Source organism: Myxine glutinosa, chromosome 1, assembly GCF_964187855.1.
Source record: "Myxine glutinosa chromosome 1, kmMyxGlut1.1, whole genome shotgun sequence".
Taxonomy (NCBI): Eukaryota; Metazoa; Chordata; class Myxini; order Myxiniformes; family Myxinidae; genus Myxine; species Myxine glutinosa.
Genome location: NC_136261.1, coordinates 205,311,509 through 205,331,358, shown reverse-complemented (window position 1 = coordinate 205,331,358; position 19,850 = coordinate 205,311,509). Strand labels below are relative to the sequence as shown.

The following is a 19,850-nucleotide window of genomic DNA, read 5'->3' as shown; positions in this document are numbered from 1 at the left end:
AAAGAATTGAGAGCTGCTACCTCCGACCCTGCCTCCCTCTCCAGCAACCCACCTCAAGCCATACCTGCCTGCAATATCCCCCGTGTAAGTGTGAACGTCGTCTGTCCTAATCGTTGTCCTGGGGTTAAGTAAATTGAATAGTATAAGCTAACGTGTGACTGCTTCTTCCATCCATTGCTTGTAAATAATTTTGGTCGCTCCTTCTTTTTGCTTGTGTGTGTATAATAAATCTGTTCTTCCTCCGTACTCTGTCTTCTTCTCTTTTCCTTCTCTTTCGGTCGCTTTAGAGGTTTCCCGATTGAATATCCGTGGTGCGATCTGGTCAACGTTGGGGGAGTCGGGCCAATTGGGGATCCTGTAACGGTCGCGGTTGGACCATCCGCTCGGCCCATCATAACATCTAAACCGCGATCCGTAACAATTGGTGTCTGGGAGTGGGATTCGAGGCCCGAACCAAATTTTTAAAAGGTGTAGAAAAAAAAATTTTTGGTCAAAATTACGAGCTGCCGAAATTTTGTTTAATAAAACCCGAATTTTGAGATCGCGCCATGGACAATCAAGGCGATCGGATGTCGGTGGGGGAGATAGACGGGTTAGGGGTAACCCAGGACTTAGGGGAAGAAAGGGAGGACGAGAGCAATGAGGAGGCGGTTGAGGGGGTATCAGGCGCACAAAATGGCGTCCTCGCGCACGAGGTTTCGGGCGCGCAAAATGGCGCCTCGCACATGGCCACGGCGACCGCGACCGTAGCAGCGCCGCTGGTGGATTCGAACCTTTTTATGTTACAAATGGGGGCCCTTATGGAGAGGCTAGAAGCAAAAATGGGGGTAATGGGGAACCGGATGGAGGCTCAGAATGAGCAATTGGGGGTAATGGGGAACCGGATGGAGGCTCAGAATGAGCAATTGGGGGTAATGGGGAACCGGATGGATGCTCAGGGTGAGCGATTGGAGGGCCAAATGGGGGTAATGAGGGACGAAGCGAGGGGTGAGAAGTTAGACAATAATTTTGAGGGGTTAGACAACGGGATAAAAGAGGTGAAAAATGGGTTAATGGGGTTAGAAAATAGGATGGAGGACAAATTGCGGGAAATAGGGGAACAATCTGCCAGGGAAATCAAACGAATGGGGAACCAGATAGAGGAGGTGCAAATCGGGTTAGAAAGTAAACTGGATGCTCAGAGGGATGAATTGGGACAGATGAGGGTGGCATCTACAAAAGAGATGGAGGAGATACGACGAGGTGTAAGTGAGGAGGTCTCGGGGCTACGCGAGGAGGTAAAGCGAGGTGAGAAGCGTATGGAGAAAGAGGTGAGAAATAATACGGCGAGGTTACAAGGGGGAATAGAGGACCTGACGGAGGAGGTGGAACAGCTGACAGAGGGACAGACGGAGTTAGTGGAGCAGGTTCAAAGGAACACTGCAGTACTCGGAGGGTTAAAGGCGACACAAAAAGAAATTAAAAACGAATTAATAGCGACACAGAGGCAATGTCAGATGGTACGTGAGGAACTGACAATGAGGGTGGACGAGGTGACAGAGATAATGGAGACAAAGGACCGGCAGGTGAGGATGCACATAGAGACGGTCACGGTAGCCTTAGAGGACGAACTTGAGGAGATGCACCGGGAAATAAGAGAGGTGAAGCAAAAATTAGAGGAAGTGGAAGAAGAGGTGAGTGAAATTAAGAAGGGACGGACAGAAACTAAGAGAGAAATAAAGGAGGAGGTAATGGAATTGGTACAAGGTCGGTGCTCAACTCATGATGTGCTGCTCACTAACCAAATAAAGAGTTTGCAGGTGGAAAAAGAGGTGCGGAGACGAGGTGCCAAGGTGAGTGGCGAAATATTCGGCAATGTATATGATGTGAGGAAAGCTTCAGTCGGCTTGGGGGTTGATTTGGACCCGGGTGTTCATGAGAGGCCGTTGGTGAAGTGTGTGACAGGTCAGGTGTGCGAAAAACGAGGTGTGCGAGAATGTCCGACCATGGGGTGTGTGAGGAAAAAGTGCGCGCCGACCAGTGAGTGTGCTGTCGAGAGTGAGTCGGTCGTAGCGCGTGTGCGAGGGGGTACATGGAAGCGCGGTGTGGTGAGTGTTACAGAGGAAGTAACGAGAGAGTGTACACCTGTGGTGAGTGTTACAGAGGATGTAACGAGAAAGTGTACGCCTGTGGTGAGTGTTACAGAGCGTGTAACGGGAGAGTGTGCGCAAGAGTGTGCGCGAGAAAGGTGTGTAACGGACAGGTGCATGGGGAAAGAGTGCGCTGTCGAGAGTAAGGGTGAGTGCGCTGTCAAGAGTGGAGGTGAGAGTAGTGAGAGTGACACGGAGCGTGAGTTGGTTGTGACAGGTGAGCGAGGATGCACACCTGGAATGGTAGAGCGTGTGTGGGAATGCACACTTGAGTTGGTCGTGAGGCACGTGGTTGGGTGTGCGAGTGAAAGCACACCTGTGATTGTCACAGGGGAGGTGACCGAGAAAGGGGCGCGAAGAGGTGTGTTGGTGAGGTGTGCGAGCGACGAATGTGTGCCAAGGTGCTCGGTGGTCAGGTGTGTGACCAAGTCTGTGAGCGGAATGAGTGTACCGAGGTGTGTAAGGAAAGGTACGAGGAGCATGGGAACAGCTGGAGGTATGAGCAAGAAAGGGGTAGCGTATGCGTGTAAGCATGCAGGTAAGGCATCGACGGTAACCGGGTTAGCGGTTAGAGCGACTTTTAGCCGAATCGGGCCCTCGGTGCGTGCCGGGCTTCGCGTGCCGCGAGAACCAGCGGGGATCCGAGCCACGGCGGGTTCGAAAGGACCGCCGTACGCGATCCACGCTGGGCCTCGCTTGGAACGGCCGCGTCCGTGCTCCACTAGGCGGAGCGGGCAGCCCGATAGGAAGGGTCGTCATGGCGACCACTTTCTATTGAGACGTTCCGGCAGGTCGAGATCGGGCAATTGGATGGCTCCGCGCCGAGGTGGTGCGTGGGATCTCGGCACGGGTAAGCCCCCGCCCCTGCCCCGAATGCGGGACGCATCTAGCCGCCGGCACCAAAGAACCCGCGTTCATTGCTCGGCTGTACGAAGCCGAGCTTTAGAAGGGAATTGGCGCACCGAGAGGACCTAATAAGTAGGTACGGGTGATGAGGATAGTGTTTTGGCCCCGAAATTAGAAAAAAGCGAAATTTGATGATGGTACAGTGATTGGCAGATGATTGACAAATTTTTGATTTGTTGGATTTGGACGAGCGAAATTGATAGTAGGACCTCCCCGATGTGGTGGGATGGCAAATCCACCATCCCTCACAGGTGGGGGCAAATGCACTAGATTATGGGGTATGGCAGTGAAAACTAGCCCGGGTGGGTTAGGATATCGTGTGTAGGGCCCTAGAAGATGACATTAGGTAACGTTAAGGTTAGTTAGTGACAAGGATACCTGTAGTGGGGACGCAGGTAGATTAGTGTGGATTATAATGACGAGGGAGCGCAATAGTTAAAGGGACGACTGGGAAGCGCAAGTTTCAGAGGGGAGTAGTTAGCTGAGATGATGCCGTGTGTTTGAGGATTGAACAGGTGTGCTTGAACAGGTGTGATTGCACAGGTGTGCAACTGAACAGGTGTGTGGAGCAGTGTATGAGGGAGTAGTGTTGATTGCGTGTTGTGTTGACCAAATGGTCCAGGAAGAGGAGGAGGGTGCAGGTGGCACCAGGTATGATTGCACAGGTGTGCAACAACAGGTGTATGTGGCTGTGTGGAATAAATGGTAGTGTGGAATATCTGGAGTATTGGAATGGATGGTCGTGGAGTGAGAATGGTGGAAATTGTGGAGTGGAGTGGATGGTGCGAAGGTGTGAATGGGGGAAGAGTGGACCCCCATCACGGATACCCGGGGCGGGTAGTGTAAGTGTTAGGTAGAGGGTACAGGTAAATTGTGGTTGGATATTGGCATCTGTGGTGCGGGTGAAAGAATGGTCTTTGGATGGGTGCATTAGTGTTGTGGAAATGGCTGGGCGTGTAGTCTGTTAGTGTGTGTAGTTGGTTGGGCGCTCCACCACTGTGAGGATGTCGGCCAGGTGAGGCCGCAGGTGGGCTCTGGGAGCCGGTAGTAGTTGTTGTGGATGGGGCCCGAGGATCCGGAGGACGGACCCGGGTAGCCCAGTGCCAGAGGGCACCGAGTGGGGTGACAGAGCCAGGAGGGGTCTTCCCCAGTTAGTTAGGTTAGGGTGAGGAGCTAGGTAAGCTCGGGTGGCAACTGCAGTGGTGGAGGTGTGCAGGTGGGTAGACCTGCTGGGAGAGCTACACGTCGCAGCCCAGAAATTGTGCGAGGGCACCGGGAGATGAATCGGGGGAGTGAGACCCCAAATTGAGAAGCACCACAGTTTGGTCAATGGGAATTGGTTATTAGAACCCATAGTGTAAGTTGGCCAATGGATTGGCAGGGAGAGACCCCGGGTAGTGTAAAGTGTGTTAAAATCATTTAGAGGATAGTTAGGATGAAGGATCTCCTCGCACCATCTGCATCCACTCACCTGAGGTAACAGGTACTCCGCACCATGCCATGTTTAATTATTTTTGATGCAAATGTTTTGGATTGTGAGACGCATCATGACGTGGGTGTGACATTGTGCGTAATTCCATCTCTTCCTCCTTATGAGGATTGATGATGAATTTGGTGATGGCAAATTTTGAAGTCGAGGGATTGTGGAGACGAATTTGGTGTAGGAGAAATATGGGGAAGACGTGACAGTAGTGACGAATTTGTAAATGGGTAGATTTTGTAAATATGGGGTAAGGGCAAGGGTACTGTAGGTGACAGGGGGGTGACGTACGGTAGGGACGAGCTTTCTCACTTCGCCCTCCGTACGCATTTCGCCTTGCATTGCCTTATTGATGTGTACCCTTGTGACCTTACCCCTCGCTCAATTGTCTCTTTTGTCTCCCACATGACCTGTGCGCCATTGGGTGCCGAGGGGAGCGTGCGTGAGGTGGCCATTGTGCGCACGAGATTCCCAGAACCAGCATGCATTGCGTTGATGTACCACTTTATGGACCGCTGTTCTGCGGCCAAGTACCACTTGATGGACCCCAGGTTCTGGGGCAGGGCACCTCTGTTGGAGACCGGCCATAGTGGCCAGGGAATCTTGCTTGCGGACCTCGGTAAGGTGGCACCTATGCCAAACAGGTGGACCACCCTTAGTTGGCCCCTGAGGCCCTAAATAAAAATGAACACAAGTTGTGCTTTTTATTATTTCCAAGTAGGCCGCATGAAGCCAGAAGATGTCAGGAAGAACATCGGCCCAGCAGAGAAAGAGAAGACCACCACCAGTTGTTTTGTTGTTTATTATGAACAGTGGTGCTTTTGGGGCTTTGTGGTGCTTTTGGTGCTTGGTGGTGCTTTTGGTGCTTTTGGGTGCTTTGGTGGTATTGGTACTGGTGCATCGATGCAATGCGTGCTGTCTCCTCCCTCCCAACAGGAATTTCTTTTTCTTGTTCCCTAAAAAGAAAAAAAAAAAAACACAGGTCCTGGGTTGCGTTGTAAATAAGAAATAACGTTACTGTAAATAATGCTCCCCACCGTAAATGTATAGTTTGAGAACAATTCCGTAATTCGGTTAGCTGTGGGCGCAAATCTGTTAGACAGGGTGCAATGCAGCAGGGGGACATATTTATTGGTGTTTTAAGATTGTCACACACAGGGTCAGGTTAATTGTAGAGGGAATTACACCTACGTGTCACACTAAGTTAAAGTTTTGTAGGCCCGAGGACGGGCCTGAAGAACGGAGGGTGCAGTGTAACGGTTTTGAGAAGTGTAACGAATTTGAGAAGTGTAACGGTTTTTGAGAAGTGTAACAATTTTGGAGGAAGTGTAACGAATGTGAAAAGTATGGTTTTGTTGTGTGTAACACCCTCGTAATGTAAATAATGGTCGCCGCCGTCCTCCTAGTTAATTCCATGAAACTTACACACAGGCCACGATATATCTTTTTAAATAGTTAATTTCCTTATTCCATGTAGGCTAAATATGTGTTTCCCACTAGATTGACTCTGCATTGTATCAAACGAAATAAGCGTAGGCCCTTCCAATTTCCCCAATCATCTCCGCTCTCCAAAGTTCCTTTCAAAAGCGGTGCGAGTGGTGTTCAATCCCGCAAGCCGCCATTGCCCATGTGCTCATCTCGGAGAAGAGGGGGGTAGGAGCCGCCAACTCACAGGCATGGCACGTCGTCATGATCAAGGGGGGAAATCGGACAGCCCTAACAGCCAATCAGCACCGCGGTGAGCGGCCCGGTAGGCGTGCCCTCGCAGCCGGCGGCTTGATTCCGCCCCGAGTAATAAAAGCGACTGGAAGGGACTGCTTCAGAAGATGACACGGGAGATGACATGAGAGAGGACCTGAGCTGTGAGCTGTGAGCTGTGAGACGTTCCAAACCAAAAAGGAGAGATACTTGGGGAGGAAACAAGGTTTGAAGAGACGCGCTGAGAGGAGGGAGACGGCTCCACCAGAAGGAGAGGAACAGGTGTGACCGAGCCAGCGCGTGACGTCTACAGCATCGGCAGCGGATACGCGACCGAGGGTTTTCCCGCCAAAAACGAAAAGAATTGAGAGCTGCTACCTCCGACCCTGCCTCCCTCTCCAGCAACCCACCTCAAGCCATACCTGCCTGCAATATCCCCCGTGTAATTGTGAACGTCGTCTGTCCTAATCGTTGTCCTGGGGTTAAGTAAATTGAATAGTATAAGCTAACGATGCACTGTGTGACTGCTTCTTCCATCCATTGCTTGTAAATAATTTTGGTCGCTCCTTCTTTTTGCTTGTGTGTGTATAATAAATCTGTTCTTCCTCCGTACTCTGTCTTCTTCTCTTTTCCTTCTCTTTCGGTTGCTTTAGAGGTTTCCCGATTGAATATCCGTGGTGCGATCTGGTCAACGTTGGGGGAGTCGGGCCAATTGGGGATCCTGTAACGGTCGCGGTTGGACCATCCGCTCGGCCCATCATAACATCTAAACCGCGATCCGTAACAATATATATACATACATATATATATATATATACATACATACATATATATATATATACATACATACATATATATATATATACATACATACATACATACATACATACATACATACATACATATATATATATTGTTGCGGAGATGAGGACTGTATTTTTTTTATTGTGTGCTGTATTATTATTATTATTGTTTATTCTGCGCCCCCTACCTCCGGAGCTGTGTAAAGGTGAAAGGGCATCCCATAATTAGTCCACAAGCATACACATCAGCCAAATAATAGAATACCCCTGTTGATAGTTATCTCTTATTCTGTGTTTTAGAGTAAGGCTGTGTCTCCCATTAATTGAAGTACTCCATTGCACCAGTGAAAGAGAATAGATCCCCTTTCCTTCCCATCCCCAAAATCTCCATTTCCTTTTACATCCCCTTCCGTCATTGCTGGGCCTCGATTCTCAATTACCTCCCCTCCAAAACCACCATTGAACATGTGCTCGAATCGGAGAAGAAAGGCGTGCCCGCCCGTCGTCATCAAGGGCGGAGCCAGAGGGTCGCGCGACCAACCAGGGCCGAGGTGAGCACACCGATGGGCGTGTCAGAAAGGCCGGCGGCTTAATCGCCGGAGGCGTTATAAAGGCGCGCACGAGAGAGAGTCGTGAGTTGGTCGTCAGGGGAGGAGTCAGTCAGTGGAGTCGGTGGTCAGCTGGTTGCGTTGGTTGCGGTGAGGAGTCGGTGGTGGTGGTCAGTTGGTTGCGTTGGTTGCGGTGAGGGGTCGGTGGTAAAGAGTGAACGAACGCACAAGAAAGAGTTGAGGGTTTGGACCAGACGAGTCGGACAAGGCCTGGCAAAGCACGCGACGTCCACAGCAGCCACAACAGCAGCTTGGGGGCCTGAACGGCGGTTTGGAGCAGGGCCGTGGAGGAACGGCGGCTGCTAGACGCGCCGGTTGAGCTGCAGGACCCCCTTGGACCTTCCTCTCCCTCCAGCCATCCACTTCCTGCCTTTCCATCCTTCTTGTGTACGTGAGTTTGTTCTGTTTGTTCTGTCCTGGGTTAATTAAGTCTGTATAAGCTAGTATTTTCACTGTGTCACCTGCGTCTTATGTGCTTGTAAATAAACGTGACTGCTTTCTTTTTGCTTATGTGTGTAAATAGTCAATAAATTCAGTAGTATTTCCAACCTTTTTGTCTTCTTCTTCTTCTTCACATCCGTGTCACCTTTGTCTTTTCCCTATTGAAGAGCTGCGGTGCGATCCGGCCAACGTTTGGGTGGAATCGGGTGAGTCGGGGATCCTGTAACGGTCGCGGTTGGACCATCCGCTCGGCCCATCATAACATCTAAACCGCGATCAGTAACAATTGGTGTCTGGGAGTGGGATTCGGGGCCCGAACCAAATTTTTAAAACATCTAAAAAAAAAAAAAAAAAAAATTTGGTCAAAATTAGGAGCGGCCGAAATTTGTTTTGTTTTACAAAACCTGAACTTTGAAATCGCGCCATGGCTGGTCAAGGCGACGGGATGCCGGTGGGTGAGCTAGAAGAGGGGTTAGGAGTAACCCAGGATCAAATGGAGGGGAGCAATGAGGAGGCGGTTGAGGGAGTATCAGGCGCGCAAAATGGCGTGCTCGCGCACGTGGTTGAAGAGTCCCAAAATAGCGGCGCAGTGGAGGGCGAGCCCGCGGTGGCAGCTGGGGATGCTGGGCAAACCGGGTTTGACCTCAGATTATTCTTGACCCAACTGAATGCAAAAATGGATAGGATGGGGGGCCAAATGGGGGTAATGAGGGACGAAGCGAGGAGTACCGGTGAGGGATTAAAACATGGGTTAACGGGGGTGGAAAATAGAATGGCTGCGCAGGAGAATCAGTTAGAGGGGGTGAAAAATGGGTTAATGGGGTTAGAAAATAGGATGGAGGACAAATTGTGGGAAATAGGGGAACAATCTGCCCGGGAAATCAAACGAATGGGGAAGCAGATAGAGGAGGTGCAAATCGGGTTAGAAAGTAAACTGGATGCTCAGAGGGATGAATTGGGACAGATGAGGGTGGCATCTACAAAAGAAATGGGGGAGATGAAAGAGGGGATACGACGAGGTGTGAGTGAGGAGGTCTCGGGGCTACGCGAGGAGGTAAAGCGAGGTGAGAAGCGTATGGAGAAAGAGGTGAGAAATAATACGGCTAAGTTACAAGGGGGAATAGAAGATCTGACGGAGGAGGTGGAACAGCTGACAGAGGGACAGACGGAGTTAGTGGAGCAGGTTCAAAAGAACACTGCGGTACTAGGAGGGTTAAAGGCGACACAAAAAGAAATTAAAAACGAATTAAAAGCGACACAGAGGCAATGTCAGATGGTACGTGAGGGACTGACAATGAGGGTGGACGAGGTGACAGAGATAATGGAGACGAAGGACCGAGAGGTGAGGATGCACATAGAGACGGTCACGGTAGCCTTAGAGGACGAACTTGAGGAGACGCACCGGGAAATAAAAGAGGTGAAGCGAAAATTAGAGGAAGTGGAAGAAGAGGTGAGTGAAATTAAGAAGGGACGGACAGAAACTAAAAGAGAAATCCAGGAGGAGGTGATGGAATATGTGCAAGGTCGGTGCTCAACTCATAATGTGATGCTCACTAACCAAATAAAGAGTTTGCAGGTGGCAAAGGAGGTGCGACAACGAGGTACGGAGGTGAGTGGCAATGTATATGATGTGAGGAAAGCTTCAGTCGGCTTGGGGATTGGTTTGGATCCGGGTGTTCGTGAAAGGCCGTTGGTGAAGTGTGCGACAGGTCTGGTGTGCGAAAAAAGAGGTGTGCGAGAATGTCCGACCATGGGGTGTGTGAGGAAAAAGTGCACGCCAAGGAGTGAGTGTGCTGTCGAGAGTGAGTCGGTCGTAGCGCGTGTGCGAGGGAGCACATGGAAGCGCGTAGTGAGAAGTGTTACAGAGGATGTAACGGGAGAGTGTGCCGTCAAGAGTGAGTTGGTCGAAGCGCGTGTGCGAGGGGGTACATGGAAGCGCGGTGTGGTGAGTGTTACGGAGGAAGTAACGAGAGAGTGTACACCTGTGGTGAGTGTTACAGAGGATGTAACGAGAAAGTGTACGCCTGTGGTGAGTGTTACAGAGGATGTAACGGGAGAGTGTGCGCGAGAAAGGTGTGTAACGGACGGGGTGCATGAGGAAAGAGTGTGCTGTCGAGAGTAAGGGTGAGTGCGTTGTCAAGAGTGGTGGTGAGAGTTGTGAGAGTGGCACGGAGCGTGAGTTAGTTGTGACAGGTGAGCGAGGATGTACACCTGGCATGGAAGGATGCACACATGCAATGGTAGAGCGTGTGTGGGAATGCACACTTGAGTTGGTCGTGAGGCACGTGGTTGGGTGTGCGGGTGAGAGCACACCTGTGGTTGTCACAGAGGAGGTGACCGAGGGGGCGCGAAGAGGTGTGTTGGTGAGGTGTGCGAGCGACGAATGTGTGCCAAGGTGTTCGGTGATCAGGTGTGTGACCAAGTCGGTGAGCGGAATGAGTGTACCGAGGTGTGTAAGGAAAGGTACGAGGAGCATGGGAACAGCTGGAGGTATGAGCAAGAAAGGGGTAGCGTATGCATGTAAGCATGCATGTGAAGCATCGACGGTAACCGGGTTAGAGGTTAGAACGACTTATAGCCGAATCGGGCCCTCGGTGCGCGTCGGGCAGCTTCGCGTGCCGCGAGGACCAGCGGGGATCCGAACCACGGCGGTTTCGAAAGAACTACCGTACGTGATCCATGCTGTGCCTCGCTTGGAACGGCCGCGTCCGGGCTCCACTAGGCGGAGCGGGCAGCCCGATAGAAGGGTCGTCATGGCGACCACTTTCTGTTGAGACGTGCCGGCAGGTCGAGATCGGGACATTGGATGGCTCCACGCCGAGGTGGTGCGTGGGATCTCGGCCCGGGTAAGCCCCCGTCCCTGCCACGAATGCGGGACGTATCCAGCCGCTGGCACAAAACAACCCGTATTCATTGCTCGGCTGCACGAAGCCGAGCTTTAGAGGGAATTGGCGCACCGAGAGGATGTAATAAGTAGACGGGTGATGAGGATAGTGTTTTGGCCCCGAAATTAGAAAAAGGCAAAATTTGATGATTGGCAGTAATGATTGGCAGATGATGGGTAGTGATTGGCAAATTGTTGATTTGTTGAAATTTGATGTGCAAAATTGGTAGTGGGAGATGCCCGATGTGGTGGGATGGCAACTCTGTCATCCCTCACAAACAGTGGGGCAAATGCGCTATAGATTATGGGGTTGATGGCAGTGAAAACTAGCCCGGGTGGGTTAGGATATATCGTGTGTAGGGATCTAGCGAAGATGACATTAGGTAACGTTAAGGTTTAGTTAGTGACTGATACCTGTAGTGGGGACGCAGGTAGATTAGTATGGATGATAATGACGTGGGAGCGCAATAGTTTAAAGGGACGACTGGGAAGCGCAAGTTTCAGAGGGGAGTAGTTAGCTGAGATGATGCCGTGTGTTTGAAGATTGAACAGGTGTGATTGAACAGGTGTGATTGCACAGGTGTGCAACTGAACAGGTGTGTGGAGCAGTGTATGAGGGAGTAGTGGTGATTGCGTGTTGTGTTGACCAAATGGTCCAGGAAGAAAGGAGGGTGCAGGTGGCACCAGGTGTGAGTGCACTGGTGTGCAACAACAGGTATGGAGGACAGGTGTATGGAATAAATGGTATGGAGTATTGGAATGGATGGTCGTGGAGTGAGTATGGTGGAAATTGTGGAGTGGAGTGGATGGTGCGAAGGTGTGAATGGGGGAAGAGTGGACCCCCATCACGGATACCCGGGGCGGGTAGAGTAAGTGTTAGGTAGAGGGTACAGGTAAATTGTGGTTGGATATTGGCATCTGTGGTGCGGGTGAAAGAATGGTCTTTGGATGGGTGCATTAGTGTTGTGGAAATGGCTGGGCGTGTAGCCTGTTAGTGTGTGTAGTTGGTTTGGGCACTCCACCACTGTGAGGATGTCGGCCAGGTGAGGCCGCAGGTGGGCTCTGGGAGCCGGTAGTAGTTGTTGTGGATGGGGCCCGAGGATCCGGAGGACGGACCCGGGTAGCCCAGTGCCAGAGGGCACCAAGGGGTGACAGAGCCAGGAGAGGGCCTTCCCCAGTTAGTTAGGTTAGGGTGAGGAGCTAGGTAAGCTCGGGTGGCAACTGCAGTGGTGGAGGTGTGCAGGTGGGTAGACCTGCTGGGAGAGCTACACGTCGCAGCCCAGAAATTGTGCGAGGGCACCGGGAGATGAATCGGGGGAGTGAGACCCCAAATTGAGAAGCACCACAGTTTGGTCAATGGGAATTGGTTTTTAGAACCCATAGTGTAAGTTGGCCAATGGATTGGCAGGGAAAGACCCCGGGTAGTGTAAAGTGTGTTAAAGTCATTTAGAGGATAGTTAGGAAGAAGGGTCTCCTCACACCATCTGCATCCACTCACCTGAGGTGACAGGTACTCCACACCATGCCATGTTTTGATTATTTTTTATGATGCAAATGTTTGGATTGTGAGACGCATCATGACATGGGTGTGACATTGTGCTTTGATGTTCCATCTCTTCCTCCTCATGAGGATTGATGATGAATTTGGTGATGGCAAATTTTGAAGTAGAGGGATTGTGGTGACGAATTTGGTATAGAGGAAATATGGGGAGACGTGACAGTAGCGACGGATTGGTAATGTGTAGATTTTGTACATATGGGGTAAGGGCAAGGGTAGTGTAGGTGACAGGGGGGTGACGTACGGTAGGGACGAGCTTTCTCACTTCGCCCTCCGTACGCATTTCGCCTTGCATTGCCTTATTGATGTGTACCCTTGTGACCTTACCCCTCGCTCATTTGTCTTTCCCCTTTTGTCTCCCACATGACCTGTGCGCCATTGGGTGCCGAGGGGAGCGTGCGTGAGTCCTCCATTGTGCGCCCGGAATTCCCAGAACCAGCTGTCTGCATCGATGCACCACATTATGGACCACAGGTCTGTGGCCGAGCACCACTTATGGACCCCATGGGTTGGGGCATGGCCCCTCTGCTGGAACCGGCCATGAGGGCCCGAAATCTTGCTGGCGGACCTTGGCCACAGGGCACCGATGCCCCACAGGTGAACCACACTAGTCGGCCCTGTGGGCCATAAATAAAATCAAATAAAAAGGATACATGGGGCACACTTTATTGCAAATAGGCCGCCAGTAAGAAAATGAAAGAATGACAACATCTGGAAGACCAAATAATAATAACCAGCAGAGGGAGCCGAAGAGCAAGAGACCACCTGCAGGGTTAGGGGTTGTTGATTTATTTTTTTATTGTTGAACAATGGTGACTGCACCGATTGGTGCTTGGGTGTGTATTGGTGCGTTTTTGGGTGCTTTCATGGTGCATCGATGCAGAGCAGACTGTCTCCCCCCCAGAAAGAACAATCACAGGTCCTGGGTTAGTTTTGTAAATAAAAATAGCGTCATTGTAAATAATGCTTCCCACCGTCAGTGTGTAGTTTGAAGACCATTCCGCAATTCGGTTAACTGTGGGCGTAAGTCTGTTAGGCAGGGTGCAATGGAGCAGCGGGACACATTTATTTATGTTTTAAAACTGTCGCACTCAGGGTCAGGTTAAAAGTAGAGGGAACTACACCTACGTGTCACACTAAATAAAAGTTGTAGGCTCGGGACGTGCCTAAGAGGAGGAGGGTGCAGTGTTGCGGAGATGAGGACTGTATTTTTTTTATTGTGTGCTGTATTATTATTATTATTGTTTATTCTGCGCCCCCCTACCTCCGGAGCTGTGTAAAGGTGAAAGGGCATCCCATAATTAGTCCACAAGCATACACATCAGCCAAATAATAGAATACCCCTGTTGATAGTTATCTCTTATTCTGTGTTTTAGAGTAAGGCTGTGTCTCCCATTAATTGAAGTACTCCATTGCACCAGTGAAAGAGAATAGATCCCCTTTCCTTCCCATCCCCAAAATCTCCATTTCCTTTTACATCCCCTTCCGTCATTGCTGGGCCTCGATTCTCAATTACCTCCCCTCCAAAACCACCATTGAACATGTGCTCGAATCGGAGAAGAAAGGCGTGCCCGCCCGTCGTCATCAAGGGCGGAGCCAGAGGGTCGCGCGACCAACCAGGGCCGAGGTGAGCACACCGATGGGCGTGTCAGAAAGGCCGGCGGCTTAATCGCCGGAGGCGTTATAAAGGCGCGCACGAGAGAGAGTCGTGAGTTGGTCGTCAGGGGAGGAGTCAGTCAGTGGAGTCGGTGGTCAGCTGGTTGCGTTGGTTGCGGTGAGGAGTCGGTGGTGGTGGTCAGTTGGTTGCGTTGGTTGCGGTGAGGGGTCGGTGGTAAAGAGTGAACGAACGCACAAGAAAGAGTTGAGGGTTTGGACCAGACGAGTCGGACAAGGCCTGGCAAAGCACGCGACGTCCACAGCAGCCACAACAGCAGCTTGGGGGCCTGAACGGCGGTTTGGAGCAGGGCCGTGGAGGAACGGCGGCTGCTAGACGCGCCGGTTGAGCTGCGGGACCCCCTTGGACCTTCCTCTCCCTCCAGCCATCCACCTCCTGCCTTTCCATCCTTCTTGTGTACGTGAGTTTGTTCTGTTTGTTCTGTCCTGGGTTAATTAAGTCTGTATAAGCTAGTATTTTCACTGTGTCACCTGCGTCTTATGTGCTTGTAAATAAACGTGACTGCTTTCTTTTTGCTTATGTGTGTAAATAGTCAATAAATTCAGTAGTATTTCCAACCTTTTTGTCTTCTTCTTCTTCTTCACATCCGTGTCGCCTTTGTCTTTTCCCTATTGAAGAGCTGCGGTGCGATCCGGCCAACGTTTGGGTGGAATCGGGTGAGTCGGGGATCCTGTAACGGTCGCGGTTGGACCATCCGCTCGGCCCATCATAACATCTAAACCGCGATCAGTAACAATATATATATATATATATATATATATATATATATATATATATATATATATATATATATATAAAACAGAGGGTTGGGGTGAGCGTGGGGAGGGCGGGAGGGGGGAGGAAAAGAAGGGATAGAAATGGGAGGGGAGAATTTCACAAATTCTTCATTTTTGTAAGTAATATGTAAATGTTCCCTGAAGAGCAGTAATATGCAAATGCCATATCCCTACCAATTTTCACAAACACACATTGTGAGCTGTTAGTTGCTGAATTGGATAAATCTGAATATGCATTTCAAAAATTTGCACCACACTGCAGGGGAAGAAAACATGCAGCTTTGTCAACATTTAAATTGTCTTAAAACCTGTTAACCTTCCTCCATGTGCGTGCACAGGCCATAACTTATTTTTTACCATTTAAACTTGTGTCAAAAACTTTAAAACAAACCTTTATTATGAGAATATGTAGAAGTCTCCTTAATAATTGGGTCAAAACATCAAAGGGAAAAGTCACAGGAAGTATACATTGGCCCTACTAGCCCGTCCACCATGCAGCACGAGACACCAGGTTTGTGTAATGACATGAGGACTATTGGAACATGTTTCTTACTTTACCATTTGACATTTGGTCATCAACTTTTCGACAAACCTTTATTATGAGAATATGGAGAACACTAATTAATACATTTTACTTTTTTTTTTGTACACCGCTCCTTTCCTATGCCATCTCCAGGCACTGCATAACATCATTGCCGGGCACTGAAGGGGGCTTGGCAATGACGCACGCTGAAAGGGAGTACTCAGTTTTCACTCTGGTTGTTTATTTGTTTGTTTGTTTGTCCAGGCGATATCTCAGCCATCCTTTGAGCTAGGAAGCACAAATTTCAGCACAATAGCGAGAAAGTGCTTTGACAAAAACTGTATTTTTTGTTTTTTGATTAATGAATTAATTGATTCGTTATTTAATTATTATTGATTAATTAAGTATTTATTTCCCTTCTCATCTGGGCATTATCTCAGGCATCTTTTGAGCTGGGAAGCTCATATTTGGACACGACAATGACCAAGTGATTTGGCTGTAAAGGCTATTTTTGATTTATTGATTAATCAATTGATCGATTAATTATTTATTAATTAGTCAATTAATAATTTAAAAAATTGTTTAATGACTTATTTAATTAATTTCCAAAAAGTTACAGCTTAGGATGAAGCACTGGTGGTTTTTGTATGCTTTTAGCCAATTCATTAAGAAATTATTTTATGATTATTATTTATTGATTTTAATTACACAAGTAATCAATCAATTACTGTACACCTCTCCTTCCAATACAGTCTCTATGAGCTGCACTGCGGTATTGCCGGGCGCCTGAGGCGCCCCAGCAATGCCGCGCTGGAGGATATTTCATTATTTGGCATGGGGGCGGTGTACGTTGAATGTATCTGGACTTGTTAAGCTCTTGTTTTCATCAGGTTTAGTTAGAGTACAAAGCAAATGAGGATGGGCTTTGCATTTTTAGATGCTTTCCAGTTCCTATTCTTTTCATCAATATCATCACCATTTATTATTGATCCAGGGTTTCCTGCTACTCTGTTCATTGATGCTCTATGCACAGCATGTTTTGTGTTCTCCCTTTATTCCTTACATAATAACAGATGGTTCATAAGCATCATCTCACCTGGTAGCGGCAGTTACTTTTTAGCTCGTCCTGCAGTAATCAATGAATCGTTTGTGACATCAGTACAATTTGCACCTCGTTGTACCTTAGGTTTCTACAGCACATGGGGACTATTAGAGCATTTAAGTTTCATGATCGTTAAAGAATGATGTGTTGCAGAAATGACACTCGAATATGCATTGTTTGCAGTGGAGAGACATCGCAAGTTGAAGATAAATTCTGGCATAAGCAAAATTGCCGAACTTCTCCCTTGTTCTTCTGCTTTGAAGCAGGTACGATCGTAAATACTTCCAACCACAAAGAGTTTATCTTTATTGGCTCCTGCAAGCTGGGCGTGTGCCATGCAGCCTTGCTTTTCACAGTGCCACCATGGCTGTTATTGCATCCTATGTTGTCATTTGGTATTATCATCAAGGTAGTGATGCCAGCTTGTTTATGAGTATTTATCAGATCGTTCTTTAATTCATTCCTCGATTGCTATTATGAGTGGCTTTAACCCTTAAAGGACTGGGTTTTTCGGATGCTTAAAAGATTGGGGGGACGGGAGGGCATGATGGCTCCCCTAAGATCTCAGCTATAGAATGTTCGATTACGAAATTTGGTATGTGCATAGTGCTCAATATAATCTCCAAGAAGTTGTAAATTTTGGTAAAATTAATGTATTTTAATAATATCAAGCTAATTAATAATGCTTATACTTATATAAGAGCATAATATAGGAATATTCCATTACGCATCACTCATAAATTATGAAACCTAGTCAAACTTCATGTGGCAAGTCAAGAATAACCCAGTTTATGGGTATAAAAGTTTTTTAGCCGCGTCGCAGACGCTGGTCATAGAGTGCGCTCTGCTGTTGTTGTTGTTCTTCTTGTTCTTCTTCTTCTTCTTCTTGTTCTTGCAGAGAAGACAAAACCTCAAAGCTCCACCCATTTCTGGGAACCATAGCTCCACCCATTCTGGGAGAGGCTTCATATAAACAAATATCCACAATTTTATTAACTCGCATAGCTTTGAGGCCTGTTTTGTAGGCCCGTGGTGTCTTCCTCTCTCACACAGTTTTATTTCAAATCAAATTCGATATATCATTTCATTTTTCACAGTCGCTAACATAGTTTTAGACTCGGTTGAAAAAAAACGGGAAGAAAATCCGATGAAAGTTGCCCTTTATAGAACGAAATGAATTCTCAAAGGCCTGTAACTTCAAGTCCATTGAGATATATTTTTTTAAATCGCGGCATGCTCAGTCATACACCGCCCGAAATAACAGACGGGAAAATGCCGAGATATATTAAAAATTCGTCCATTTGATGACAATCGTCACGATTAAATATTTAATTTATACGTCGTCACAATAATGTGGAGAGAGGAGAGAGGAGGAAATTGCCGAGATATATATTTTTAAAATCGCGGCATGGTCAGTCATACACCGCCTGAAATAACAGACGGGAAAATGCCGAGATATATTAAAAATTCGTCGCCACACACCGGAAATTGCCGAGATATATTTTCACTTTGCACAAAAATAACATCAAGTAATCGAATCAATAGGAATGTCCTGTGCCTATAACATCGACGTTATAGGCACAGCTGCATCTAGGCATTGTGTAACATCGACGCGGCTTTTGTTTTAATTACAACTTTTTGTACTTGTTGTATCAAAAGATGCATAAGACTCTAAAGAAAAAAAAAAGTCATGAAATGGCATGGTGTAATGTAATTTTGAGTGGTTGCGAAGAAATCACGAAATTCATGGAGGCCCGCCTCCCCCACAGTCATGAGCCCCCGCCCCCTCCCTCCAGTCCTTTTAGGGTTAATCAGCCAGAAGGCAAAACGACAAACTGATACTTTGTTCCTGCATTCAACTGTTTGTTTGTGATTATAGCATTTAGGATATAATGAGGACGTTCTGAGCTGTTGATGACACGATACTTGGAGTTTGTTTTTGAAAAGTGCTCGCCTTGTACCAATTGGTGGGTTTCCATTTTTCGGTGGGTGGGGTGGAGAGGCATGGTGGGGGGGGGGGGGGGGGTGGGCGAAGGTGGTTAATTTTTTTACTGCTGATGTGAAAATGAAATAAATTGCTGCTGTTTGAGTGATTTCATATGAATAGTCAGTTTTTAACTATGTTTGTGAAGGCTTTTTCATATTCTAGATTTAAAAAAGAATCGTCTTATTTTATTTGTTTGTACACTGCAAAAGTACTCGATTATTTTCTGCTTATTTCTTTCAGTCTCCAATGGCATATCTGGTTTTCTTAATTTTTGTGATATCCATTCATGTGGCAGAGCAAAAACATGATTCTGGAACAGGCAGTCATTCACATTGTGGAGTTGAACAAGAGATGTGAGGATCTGCTTACAAATGGTGGGACAAAAGCCCAGGGTAAGAGATCGAAAGAGTATCCATTTGACTAAAACTATTAGTCTTCCCTCATGGAAAGTTATTTCATAGTACAGCAATGTGTAATGGCAAAAATATATCTACAAGTCGCAAACTGTCACTAATAGATGTTTCTTTTTTATGGCTGAAAAGACGAGTTATTTAGATGAATGTTCTAAACTCCATGTGTCTTCTATTAAATGGTCTCTTTTCAGGATATGAAGGATTACTGAACTAACTGTCTTCATTTAAGTTAGAGAAATGACAAAAAGGCTGCCATTCTTGCCTATTTTTCAGGAAGATTGGGTTTCTGTAGTAGCCAGACTACTATTTTTGTTGTTTTGAAATTAGCAACATCAAATCAAATACATATCTGGGAAGCGGGGTTGGATTTTGAGGGGAATGGAGGGGTGGGCCAGGAGATTGTGTGGGGGAGGATAGTTAAAATTTTCAGAATGTTTTTTTACTTCTTCTCATTATAGCAAAATCATGTTTGAGGAACAGGGTCCACTGAGCTGAAGTTGTACTCTATGATCAGATATGTTGAGAGGTTTCCACTGATGTTGATAATGGAACCAAAGTTTTGCATGCACTTTTTAAATACAGTACCAATGCTCATTTCTGGGAGAATGTGTACAATCTGAGTGGGATTATTTGTCCTTGCAAACAAGGATGGTGTGGCCTTTATATTGCTTTTGTCTAAGCACACGTATTTCACAGAACAAGTCATGAAGCCTTTAGCTTTATTGTCACAACAGACTTTACGTGTATACAACAAAAGAAAGAGTACCTGCCAACAGGAAGGAGTTAGATGATTGTTTTTGTCGTTGTCCAACAATTTTATGCTTCAGTTTGCCAAATATTTCAATCGGATGTGTTTGGAAATTTTGA

General features: G+C 47.6%; 2 protein-coding genes across 2 annotated transcripts in view; both read left to right on the top strand.

The window, feature by feature from the left end:
• LOC144890870 (uncharacterized) overlaps window positions 1-19,850 on the top strand; it is a 946,020-nt gene that overhangs the window by 838,260 nt on the left and 87,910 nt on the right. The window lies entirely within an intron of this gene.
• The window catches only part of LOC137433158 (uncharacterized), a 70,299-nt gene that overhangs the window by 30,368 nt on the left and 20,081 nt on the right, over window positions 1-19,850 (top strand). The window contains exons 3-4 of the mRNA XM_068125611.2: window positions 16,767-16,849; window positions 18,866-18,962. Coding sequence (XP_067981712.2) covers window positions 16,767-16,849; window positions 18,866-18,962 — 180 coding nt within the window. The remainder of the gene's footprint in view (window positions 1-16,766; window positions 16,850-18,865; window positions 18,963-19,850) is intronic.